The 13,443-nt window shown below is 37.5% G+C and overlaps 1 protein-coding gene across 2 annotated transcripts in view; it reads right to left on the reverse strand.

Annotated features, from left to right (window-relative positions):
- TTC7B (tetratricopeptide repeat domain 7B) overlaps positions 1-13,443 on the reverse strand; it is a 130,240-nt gene that overhangs the window by 72,760 nt on the left and 44,037 nt on the right. For both annotated transcript variants that reach the window (XM_069018067.1, XM_069018068.1), the window contains exons 6-9: positions 12,060-12,138; positions 9,897-10,069; positions 5,830-5,893; positions 1,054-1,191 (exon numbers count right to left, since the gene is read on the reverse strand). In XM_069018067.1, coding sequence (XP_068874168.1) covers positions 1,054-1,191; positions 5,830-5,893; positions 9,897-10,069; positions 12,060-12,138 — 454 coding nt within the window. The remainder of the gene's footprint in view (positions 1-1,053; positions 1,192-5,829; positions 5,894-9,896; positions 10,070-12,059; positions 12,139-13,443) is intronic.

Here is a 13,443-nt window from a genome sequence, read left to right on the forward strand (position 1 = left end):
CTGGGCCTGTGTGAGCTTCGTACTCCTTTGTTCTGTGAAACACCTTCCACTGTACTGATTTAAACTGACTTGTATCCCAACTGGCAGCTAGGTAATACTTTCAAGAAAAAGAATACCCAAACTGAGGGTTTAACATCATGTGAGATGCAGATTAATGGGTGACTATCAACATATACCAAAGAAGAACTAGAGTGCTTTTTTTTCATCTTTTTCTTAATAGAAGTCCTCTATTATGGCAGAGAGGAACTGTTTCTTAACAAATCAGCTCCTGGGTATGCCTTCCTAGCACATATGCTGAAGTACTCTTCCTGGATACCAACAATTAATTGTGGTCGGCAACAGTATCCTGCTGCTGAGTGAGCACTGTTTGAGCAGCAGAAAGATCTGCTCTGCCCAAAGAGCTGTAGCTGTTTCTCAGGTATAAAACTGTTAACAAACTTGGCAGTTTCCTGAAGCAGTTGCCACAATCTAACAAAACACAAGCATGCTACATAATTAAACATAAGACATTGAGGTAAATAACACATTTCCCAAAGACCTGAAAATTTTTTTCTTAACTTCATTTCCTTTTTATTAACTTCAAAACAATTACAAACTATAAGGACTATGGATCACCTCAAATATTAAGAAGTGTAAAAGAAAGTTTTCTTCTGAAATCCTTTTTCATTCATTACAAACATTTTTCCTAGGAAATTATATCTATCACTTCTATATCCAGAACAACTTTTATTTTTTGCCATTCCTTCTTGCTCTGTCCATTTAATGTGTACCCTTTTAAGCAGATCCATGCATCCCCACCTAAAAATCATGTGAATTTCTGTGGCATTAAACATTTACCACACCTTCCACACAACTTCTCTGTTTGGCCACCTCAAGTCACTTGTATAAACTTAGACAGCAAACATTTTGGGGTGGAAACTACCTCCTGTATTTAGAAAGCAGTCAGAATAACAATGTCCTATATTAGTTTTAGCCCATTATTACTACCACAATTACCACGATTAACTGAAAATTACAACAATGACACAGGAATATTTGCAACTCTCAACAAACCTCTGAAAGCATTTCATATTGGCCTCTTCTTCCCAAGGCTATCGTAAGTAAATCGTAGACTACAGACGCACTTTGCAAACTGATGATACGATCGTTCTTGTGTTCTGGTATTCTGCTCAGCACAGCATCACGGTTAGCCTGAAACACATCACAAAGAAAGAAATCAAGTCAGCCATTGTAATTCAAGCTACATTTTCACTCAAGTAACTACCATTGTGTTCAACCTCATAGACAGCAGTTACTATAAGGGATACAGAGAGATAGTATCTGGCACTAATTTACAGATAGAAAGAATCACCAATTTTATATATTAGTGGCAAGACTGATGGACCTACTTTTAATTACTTCATTCTAATCCCATAAACTAAGTTAGGTATTTAAAATTATTGAAGAGTTCTCAGAAACAAAAGAAGGTGTATTTTCAATATAATGGATATTCATCTTCTATTAGCACACAAAAAGTAAAAAGAAATTTTAGAACATATTAAAAGGATCTTCAAATCCTTTATTTCAGTTTCCATAAAATAACGCTATCAACTTCTTTTCTCATCACAACATTATGACACTATCATCTAACGTGTGAATGGTAACTACCCAGGATAAACCACAGTCACCTTCAGGAGTTACTACAGAGAAGTGAGAACTGATCCTGGTTCTGGGCACAGCTTTGGAATCAGGCTGTGTTGCAGTAAGAGTTTACACTTTCAAATCCGTTTCATGAAAGGCACATTGCAAACCTAATTCCTTAAGTGTTCCTTTTGGGAAGGAAGAAAGCTGAGCTAGAAATGGATTAAATTGATTGACCATGTTCACAGAGAAATCATGTTCAAGAGTAAAGAACAAAATTTGGGTCTCAGAATAGCTAGTACCTTACTGAACGAGCCAGTGCTTCTCCCACTTTACCATCAAGCCTCCGAAAACACATTACCTTCCTATCCTATCTATTTCTAGTTTTCTTGGTGTTTAATATTCCCACTGGTCCAAATGCTAGTATATCTGGTAGTCTGAAATCAGAAGTCAAAGATACTTCTCTCTTCACTTCCCCCTCTTTATTTTGAATTTCACAGGGCATGGCCGCCTTAGTACATTTACTTAAATACACTAAATTTTAATAGGCAGCTTATTTCCCCCTCTTTCAGATGCAAAAAATGACACACACTAAGGGATAATAAATTTTTTCTCCACTTTAACAGGGTAACATTTTAAGCCCTGAACATACTCGATAAAACTTTAAAATCAGAATAGTTAAACAATGAAAATTTTTCAGAGAGATACATGGAGTGTAAAATGCACAGACATCTCAGGAATTATCAACTGAATAATCCACACCTTGGTCTGAAACAACCCCACACATATACACACACAACGCCCACCCCCCCCCCCCCCACCCACCCCCAAACAGACATTTTGCTTTCTTTTGATCAAGAAGTCTTTGGCTTTTCCTTTTTAAACTGCATAAATACTTAGTCAACTTCAAGAACTTCTTTTTAACTCCACCTCTAATCACTATTTGACTCAGCTCCTTGCAAGTTTTGAACAAGCTGTTAACTAGCACTTCTTGTGAAACAATGGTTGACAATGCCAAAGCACGAGGATGTCTCAATTATCACAGATATCTTGTGTATTTGAACAATCATTTTCTTGATAATTATAAACCAGAATGTACGTAGGAACTTACATACTCAGTATTTCAGAACTGTCGTGGTCTCAGACACTCTAAGTGACAGTTAAACTGCAATGTGTCATCTGGCCACACTTACACGCTTAAAGCTTGCAACACACTTGAGCAGCATAACTCAGTGCAGCCTCAGTGGGAGGAAGGATATGTTCAGCCATTTTTCCACTCGTTAAGAATCACACCTAAAGCTGAGCCCAGGAGGTGGTGATCAGTGACACAAAGTCCAGCTGGAGGCCAGTAACTAGCAGTGTATCCCAGAAACTGATACTGGGCCTGATCCTGTTCATGAGCCGAAGTATGTTTGCTGAACTGGTATGTCAAAGGGCTGTGCTGCCATCCAGAGGGACCTCAACAGGCTGAAGGAATGACAGGAACCTCATCAAAGCCTTCAGAAAAGACTTGGAAGTGTAAAGTCCTGCACCTGGGAAGGAATAAACCCGGGCACCATATATGCTGGGGCCCCTCAGCTCAAAGGCAGCTTGACAGGAATGCACCTGGGGGTCCTGGTGGACACCCAAGGTGAGCAGGAGCCAGCAAGATGCCCCAGCTGGAAAAAAGGCTATTGATAGTGCAGGCTGCATTAGCATCAGTGTTGCCAGCAGGTCGAGGGCAGTGATCCTTCCCCTCTGTTCAGCACTGGTGAGGCCACACCTGCAGTACTGGGTCCAGTTCTGGACTCCCCAGTACAAGAGACATGGAGCTACTGGAGAGAGTCCAACAAATGTCAACTGGGATGTATTAGACACCAGAGTATCTATTCTATGAGGAAAGGCTGAGAGAGCTGTGACTCTTCAGCCTGGAAAAGACAATGCTCAGGAGGGGATCCTTATCAATGTTAGAAATATCTGAAGGGAGGATACAAGGAAGAGGGAGCCAGGCTCTTTCCAGTGGTGTCCAGTGACAGGACTAGAGGCAACAGGCACAAACTGAAACACTGAAGGTCCCCTCTGAAGATCAGAAAACTTTTTTTTTCTGCTGTGAGGGTTAATAAGCACTGGCATAGGCTGTCCAGGAAGGCTATGGAGTCTCTCTCCTTGGAGATACTCAAAAGATGTCTGGACAGAAATGCAGCCTGCTCGAGATGGCCCCGTGTGAGCAAAACAAAATGATCTCCAGAAGTTCCTTCCAACCATAATCATTCTGTGATTCTGTTATCACAACTCAGCTGACATGCAGCAACACATACATGCACTGTAACATGAGGATGTCAGATCATAGAACCACAGGATGGCTTGGGTTGGAAGGGACCTTTTAAAGATCATCCTGCCACGGGCTGGGAGACTTTCCACCAGACCCGATTGTTCAGATCCCTGTCCAACCTGGCCTTGAATAGGGCTTTTTCTTACTAATTCACAGACAATGAAAGTAAGGGATCATACTACTTTAATAACACAATAGCATATCAAAACAGCAATGATTACTCAGTCTTCTCTAAGTGTTCCTTCTTTCCCCAATATTGGTTTCAGAATCATAAATCACATACTACTTCACAACTACTACAGCTAGAAAGTTAACATGCACTGAAGCTGGAATAACAGGTCTCAACTCTCAGAAAGGTAAGTTTGTAATGATGAATATTTTTATGCTTAATCTTCCCCTTTCCCTCCTCCAAAACTAATTTGAACAAATAACTTAGCCAAAGTAAGTCAATCATGTCAAAGATTTTATACTCCCCCGAAACAAACTCTTTTGCCTGAAATAACCTGCAATAATTACTGTAAAAAAAGAAAAAAATTGAAAGCTTGCTAAAGGTATATGCTCTACAGTGACAGCATTTGATATAATTAGGCAGAGCTAATTCACAAAGGAAAAGCTGTAAGTAACCTGAAATGACACTTAACAAGGCAGTACTTTTAATTTGGTTTTTGGCTTCTTAATGATATGTAAGGAACTACACATGCAAACACAGCAATCTGTAGTCCAATCTTGCAGAACTGGGACTGCTTTCACTTCACATCAAGACCACAGTTCACATCAGAATTCTGTACATCTTCACTGCTGCTCAGGCACATTACAGAGGCACAGGCAGCACCTCTCAGTGGTAAGTATATGCTGCAGCAAAACCAACATATGATTCGTGAAAATCTTTGCCCAGTTGATTTTTCTGTATTCTGAGAATCAGAATCTAGACAGAATTTCTAAATTCTGTCATGAATATTTCAAGGCAGATCACTAGGAAGGAGGAAAGTAGTTAGCACTACAATGTAAGTTTCTGCCACTTTAAAACAGTTAAACTAGGACAATGTTCACTAAAATGTTCTGATCCTATTTAACTGTAGCAAAACAGAAATTATGCCAAAACATGTAAGCATTTGAACCATCTATAGAACTTAAAAGACTGCATCTCACTGATGTGCAGTGAGACAGACTGCATGATGCCTGAGATTGTAGAAGTTTCATCCTCCCAGTTAAAAAAACCAGCAAAAGCTCCAGCACTTCATTTTACGTGAGAACATAAAACTGACAAGGTATGAGAGTGTCAGTACGTGGCAGTTGATTGATGGCTAGCAGAAAATATAGCAGGCTGATAAAGGGCACAAGTAGACCATTGAAAGGAATCATTTATTGAGGAAATGGGGACATTTAAAAAAAAATAAACCAGTAGCAAAGACGGAATGTCAGTATCATCAAAAATCATTTACAAATTTGAGTGACTGAAGTTTAATGCACAATGGAAGGTACTTTTTGGCGATGTTTATTATGCTCTTCTAGTAGTTTTTGATTTGCTTTTTACAACAAAAATAACTTAGATTTTGTGTCTGTCTGAATAGCAACCAGCTGGTATAACAGTGGTTCATACTGGTAAGTGATGTCAAATGAAAGACCGGACTTGTTCACCTGCCTATGGCTGGAAGGAGGCGAGGTACAGCCAGTCCAAAGGAGAAAAACTCCAGAACACTTGCAGACCTCATCTGGCTGCCTCAGAGGCACAAAAACTTGAGTTTCAGTAATAACTGCCCGCTTTCCTAACACAAAATGAGAGACAAGGCAAAGTAAAGCATTTTGCGGGGGGGAATGTCCTGTTTTAATTTAAAAACATAAAAAACAAAATAAGGAAAACACACACAGCACATGCACATTCACTCTATTTTACCTACCATGGATTCACTAATAAGCAGCAACAGTAAGGCTTCTTCTGTATTTTCTTGAGGACAGAAGATGCTGTTCAAAACGAGAATTTAATTATTTAAGCAGAACACATTACTTTCATGAGTAGTTCACACATATATATTAAAAGCACTGTAAAAACTGGAAAATGTCCAGAAAAGAAAACAGAAAGTAACTTGCATAGAAAAATCAATTGGTTAAAATGCATTTCTTTGCAATGCTCTATATTTTCATTTCAGAAAAGTTGTCTGAACACAATAAATGAACAAAACTACCACAGCTAGTGGTATGAGTGGAAGCTAGTGGAATGAGTTGGACTCATTCAAAGACTCCAAAATTGAACATAATTTGACAACTGTAAACACTAAACCCATAGTTTAATTAGCCTCTTACACGTAATCTGTCTGAGCTGAATCTACATCACTGACTCAAATGCTGGCAAGAGGAAACTGTCGAACAAGAACAGGAGAACTTTTGTGTTTTAGGCAGTATGTAGAGAAATACTTCTATCAGTCTTTCATGAGATATGCTTGAGAATTTTTTCCTGATGCATTCAATAGCTATGAATATTTTTAAATAGAGCCATGACAATCTCCACCTGCTTGCCATAACCACTCTTACTTCCAAGCAATAGAATTATTTGTTTGTAATGAAGCACACTTCCTTTTAACTTAATGCTGAAGGTCTGCATAGGACTAGTTTCCAGACTTTACTGCTTTCTCTGAACACTGGATGCTTTCTGAACACGCTTCTATGCTGGTGAACAGACAGCAGTAATCTGCAGTGGGTACCTGACTGGCAGGAATTCATTCATCCATTCTCATACACATAAAAAATTCCCCCAAATCAGTGACTATGTTTTATCTCTTCAGATTTCTTCCTCTAAACTATTTCTGAATTAGCACAAGTACTATTTCCTGTTAATTCAGACCATTAGTTTCACAGTTAACTGTTTAAATGTAGAAAATAATTTGCTGTTAATAATCAATTCTTACGGTCCTAAGGGTGTTTAAACTACAATACATTATAGACAGGAAACAAAACTTGTCTGACATTAAAACATCTTTTGGGGTTTTTTTAAAGCACTAGAAATATAAGCAGTAATTAAATGCCTGAAAGAAAATGGAAACTAAAACACATCTGAACTCCAGGCAGTTTGAAAGCAACATTGTTAACGTACTGTGGTAATATAAAACAGCTAAGACCCCAGGGCAGCTGCTCTGTTGTTGTATTTTTATTTTTTAATCAATGCAACTGCTCACCAGATTTTTAAGAGTATTCTAAATCTTAGAATACATTTTTATTATTACATAACAAAAAAATTTCAAAACACAGTTATTCGTGAACAAGAACCACCCACGATGAGGAATGAGGAGCAATGAGGAAGCATCAGAGCGCTCCTTATTTAACAATCCACTCTTCTATGCAGAATTTAACAGCTTGGAAGAAGATTTAACCTGACCAACTGACAATGGCACCCAGAACGCAGAATAATGATTGGAAAGAGCTCCTGGAGAAATTACTTTCTCAGAGAAAGAAAGGATGTTGCCCCAAAAAGAACCACTAAAAAGTCACTTATCAAAACAAAAGCAAACATTATTTTCTCTTGCAATTTCAAACACATTTTCATAGATTTATTGATGTTTGTCTCAAACAGTGAAGATCCTCTCTGTGCAGAAATTAGTGAGAAATTTCCTTGACCCGTCTAAGCAAAAAGCTCAGTTAAGTTGGCTGAACTCAGACATTTTCTGTGTCTCCTGATAGAGGCAGGCACGTGAGTAAACTAATTTCAATGTAACAGGGCAGAGCAAAAGAGGCAACCAAAAGCATGACATGGCTATGAACCAAAGGCAAACCATGAAAGTTATGCTCAGTTGAAGAACTTATTAAAGAAAACTGAAGAGGTAATTACACAGAGATCTACAAAATCATAAATGCTATTAGCCAAATCACACCCATAATCCTCAAAAGAACACAATGCAGTTATCTAATGTCAGGCAACATAGAAAAAAAACAGTGCATTGTGGAGTCAGTTTTGGTGGTCAGAACAATATCTAGGAAAAGATTTCCTACATATCTGTCTTGCTATTCATTGTCTTTGATACTTGCTTTCAATCACTACTGGAGATGAGATACTTGGCTGGACATATTTTATGTGGTATAGTATTAACCAGTCTGATGTGATGAAAGGACTTAATTACATGCTCCGTTGAAATTGTGGAACTCCTTACCTGCACATCCCAAGAACGAGAGAGCTAAACTGAACAAAGCCCCACTTTTGCAGGAAGCATGTTGCTATGAAGGATGAGTTGAGAATGGAGAACATAAGTTTGAAAGACTGAGCCCAAGAAACCTGCTGTAACTATTCTTGATCCAGGAAGGAGAATTGCTAGAAGTCTTTGAAGATAAAGGCCATTCTGCTTAATAATAGTAAAGGCACCATAATTGTGTGGGCTTGCTGCTGTGCAAAATATTCCTTAATGGAAATCTGCAATAAATACAGCTAAACAACTCAAAATGGTGTCATACTGCACGCATTTATGTTACAATATAAAGATACTGTGAACACTAAAACAAAACATCCCTCCATTATGTAAGCAGGGCTACTTCTATAATCAATCTGCCACAGAAGCAGACTCTTTGGCACATAACAAGGTCACTTTATGGAAAAAAGCTTTCATGTTAACTAATAAGGCATATATGCTGTAAGAGAGGAACAGACTGTTCTTTAGGATTTGCTGTGCAATACCAAGTAGTTTGAGTAAGAAAATAATTAAGGCTGCATAAAAGAGATTTCCTCATGTCTGGGCAATAAATGCACTTCTAAGAGCAGTGATCAAGATGTATTCACAAAAAAAGGTATTTCCTTTATACAAAAACAGGCTGCCTGCATGTACAGTTTATTAATCATGTACTTGCAGGGAAACACAGTTAGTTGTTCTGGTAAATTGTTCAACTCTGTGCCTGCATCTCTTCTTAAAGCTCAACAGACTGCTTTTAATAACTTCACATCCCAGAGCTAGTCAGACAAGATTGAAATTACAATCCCACAAAGCCTGACTTTTAATCCAGATGGACAACAATATAAACAAAAAACAATAATAATAATAATAATAAAATAATAATAATACTTTTTTTGAAGAAAGAGGGTCAAAAATTTCCCATGGAACAGACAATGTGATCTCATAAGATATTCCCAGATCATAGTGATTTCACAAAATCACTGAACAGTTGAGGCTGGAAGGGGTGTCTGGGGATCAGAGCTATTAACTTCTAAGAAAAATTTCAAATTCAAGGAAACAGCTATCTGTATCTAATACTAACCCTAATGGTGATTGGTTTGGAGAAAAAAGTTACATTTTCAAGAAGGAAGAAACACACCATAGCTACTCCAGAATTCACTATGAGATATACCACATAAAAATGATCCAAAAAGTATCACTTACCTGATTCAATGGAAGATTAATACTAAACAAAAAGGTGGCATCATAAAGAAGTGCCAAAACTCATCTAAGATGATTAGCTGTAAGGTAGCTGCCTTGGGAAATAAACTACCTTTGAAACTGCTAGATAAATTTCTAGATATGTTTTGTTTTTTCACAATGCTTCCTGGACCAACTTGACCATATTGCTGAATCTTTCCTTTCTATGATAAAGCAGGATAGATGCCTAGAAGCAGCACACAACTTTTAAAATGTTCAATATCGGATTTTCCATCCAGTTCATGTTTTCTTTTGTACCCCATGCATAATAAAAGATGAGTGTATCATATACACCAGAATAGAAAAGAAAGAAAAAATTTCTACAATTTCTACCAAAATTTCTACAACTGAAAACAAAAGGTCTAATGTATACAGTGCAAACTTCCACTTGGAGAACCATGTTTCTTCCCTAGGTCTCTTCAGAGCATCTATCTATCTGTCTACACAGCATGGGAAACATTCCCATTCACACTGCCAAATTCCTTCCACGTTTTCAAAAATATAAACTAAATTACCCAGTGCACTGGGTAACAACTGCAGTTACAGAAACAAAAGAGGTAGAAACTCAGCCATACTTTTCTCCAGTGTATACCCGTGGTCTTCTACTGAGCGCATAATTCTTAGTATTTGAACCCTTTCGAAGTGGATCATCGAGGGGTGATTGGTGAGGAGGATCTTCCAGTGGATTCCAGTAACTCTGTTCACACATACCTCGTAACAAAATTTCTGCAAGTTGTCTTGCTATTGTCTGTAAAAGCAAAAGATAGATATTTTCCCTAGAAATGCTGAATACAAACTCTTAAAAAATGTTCAGATTTTTTCTAATAAAGACTACTTATACAGAATATATTTTTTTATTCCACAACATCCAAAAAAACAGGCATGATGCTGTTTAACAGGTAAAAGTACCCAGTTCAATTCTCTAAACACAAAGAAAAATAATGGCAATAACAATTTTTCAATTTTATTAGTTAAATTCAGATACTTCTGAAGTATAAACAACCCAATTGCTGCTCCTGAGACAATCAATAACCTAAGATGCTCAATAACCTCTACTGCCTTGATGGCATCAGCCTCTATAGACCTGGAGCAGTTGCTTGACAGAGCATCTTGCATGACAGAGACCACAGAGGAGCAGCTGTCCACACTGCAGCCTGCTAAGAGAACCATGGTGAAACAATGATACTCCCTGAAGGAACTACAGCCCAATGTAGGGACCCCATGCTGGAGCAGGGGAAAAGTGTGAGGAGTAAGGAGCAGCAGAGAGGAACTCACCACAACCCTCCACCCCTCATGCACCACTCAGGGAATGGGAGGGTAGGGAGAGGAGGTAGAAGAGTCAGAAGTCAAAGACTGAAGTTGAACCTGAGAAAAAGGGGGTGGGGGGGGGGAAAGGTGTTTTAGTTTTTGTCTTTGTTTCTCATGATCCCACTCTCTTTTAAATGACAATAAATTAAGTTAATTTCCTCCAAGAAGAGCCTGTTTTGCCTGTGACAGTAACTGGTAAGCAAACTCCCTGCCTTTATCTCAGACCTCAGATGTTTTCTAGCTTATTTTCTCCCCATGTGTTAAGGAAGGGGAGTTTGAGGGCAGCTGGGTGGGCATCTGGCAGCCAGACAAGGTCAGGTCACCACAGACAGTTGTGGTTTGTGGGCTGAATGGGGCTTCTGACAACTAGTACTTGAAGGTGCTGGTGTTAGCTACTGTTAAAGTTCAGCAAGAGTGAAACAAGGTTGAAAATCAGCATGAAAAGGTTTATTTTGACTGTCACCATATATTTAACTGTAGAAATACTTACATAAATATTTTTAATTAAATAATACTAATTTAAAGCTTTTAAGTCATCCTATAATCCATAACTATCAAGTTAATCTCCTCTTTAATATTTCATACACATGCAATAGAACCTGCACAGCTACATATCACAATGATGAAAAATCAAAGATTTTCTACCAGGGCAGTAGAAAGAAGGCAAGATCTAGATTTGCATCAGAATTGGCAGAATTTCCCAGTAATGTTTCCCAAAAACAGATGTGTAATGTTTAAGTCACAGACAGCACCATACGATCTGCATCTTCCACCTTAACTTCTATACCATAAGAAGCCCTTCATCTTTTTTATTAAAATTTGCAATATTATCCCTGTCCATTGAAAGTCTATTTTTAAATAATTTAAATATATTTACTAGGAATCAGTTACTGAATGAATTAAGAAACCACTTACCTTCCTTACTACCAGTTTGGAAGTTTTAAAGGCCCAGACTTTTTATTATATAAAAGATTCAAATTTCTGACAATATAAGTAACAAATCTTCATGATTTTGTTTCTATGGTTTTCCTTTAAGAGGCTTTATAAATTGATAGCCTTCAGCTTAATAGAAACCACACAAAAATTATGCACTCTTTTCTCACCCCCACTACCTTACGAAAACATGAAACGACATTGACTCATAAATAGGGCAATTATAATCAAGGTTGAAAACATGGTCAATCAGAGACCAGTCAGGTTCTAATGATAACATATAGGAAAAAATAGGGGAGAGACTGGGTACCAAACATTCCTTACTTTAATCATTCCCTTAAGCCAGGAAATTTAACCTTAGACAGTGTTGGATACCAGGTCCTTATCAATATGCTATGTATCTGACTATTTTTCTCTAACTCATCCATTATTTTTATGCTTTCCCTGCCCACCGAAATTCAGATGCTACAATAGGAAAGTGGTTTAATATAACTTACCATTCGCAGGTTTTGTGTAGTTCTTGTTTCAACAGCTCTTAGTAACTCTCTAAATCTACCAACTCCTCTTGTCAAGTTCCTGTATATAAACATAGAATTTGACACTATTCCAACTTGGATGAAGTAATGCCTTAAAATATTTCTCAGTAAAGTTGTGAAAATCCATGCTACTTTCTTTTTTTCCCTTCATAGCCTCATTGCCTTTCTGTGAGATAGATATATAGAGATATAGATATAGATACATATTCATCTGGGAACCTCAACACTGATTACTATAACAACACTCCTTGACAGTTTATTGAAAACAGGGACATTTTCATGATCAGTAGATAGTTCAAGGGAAGGCAAGGAAAAAAGTAAGAAGCAACCACCTCAAAAAGAAAAAACTAAGTTGTTCTCTTTGCTACAATCGTTTTAGTTGTCAATTACATTAGGCTTCAAGTACAAACTTTGAAAAAAAAATCCATTTTAGCTGCCTCTTGACATCTTAAAACAGGGAGACTAAAAATGAGTAAATCTTGTAACCCTGAAAGCAATATAAAACATAAAATTTTGAACTCCTTTTCAGAAGGGAAAGAACACAAACACATTGTGGCCAGAAGAGAACTGGGGGATCAGTGTTCTGTTCTTGACTGACTGGCTTTTCATGTGGCTTCTGCAATTCAAGTTTCTCCATCTACACTTCTTTAACATGTGCTGCCCAAACAGCTTTTGCAGAGATTGAAGATCCTCAGAGGCATCATTGATACTAACAATCTTAGCAGATCTGAACTTTCTTCTCAAACAATAGATTATATTGAATGATCTTACAGCTTTACCTTTTTTCTCATCTCTTTATCAATTGTTTGGAGGTTTTATTGCACATAAAAGCAGTTGAGAGTATTTTATTTTATACTAATACAATTTGTCTTTGAACTGGTGAAGGACTGGGTTAGCTTTTTGCTGACCTGAACAACTGAATTCTGCAACCTGAACACAACAATAGGACAACTATTTCACTATTTGAAGTTTAGTCAAGAAACAAAATATTTGATCAAAAGTGTAATTTGTCTCAAATCATTGCTGTTACATCACATATTGTCTTAAGGTGTGATGTTATGGGCAAGTTGAATAGCATTTACCCAAGACAGAGCCCAAAGAGACAAGAACTATTTCATACTGTGTAAGCTTTCTGTAAGTAAAAACACTATTGCACTGCACTATAAATCAGATGTTAAAACTGCCTTCCTTAGTTTGCTGTCTTTCTTTAAAAATATATTTATAATACCGATCTTTTGAGCTGCAACTCCACACAAATTCAAATAAAGCCAGCATTTTTATACAGATATTTCTTTCAATTTAGTTGCAGAATACCTGAAACTAGTGTGTGAAGCAAGAGATCTTG

Source organism: Aphelocoma coerulescens, chromosome 5 (assembly GCF_041296385.1).
Source record: "Aphelocoma coerulescens isolate FSJ_1873_10779 chromosome 5, UR_Acoe_1.0, whole genome shotgun sequence".
In the NCBI taxonomy this organism is placed as follows: Eukaryota; Metazoa; Chordata; class Aves; order Passeriformes; family Corvidae; genus Aphelocoma; species Aphelocoma coerulescens.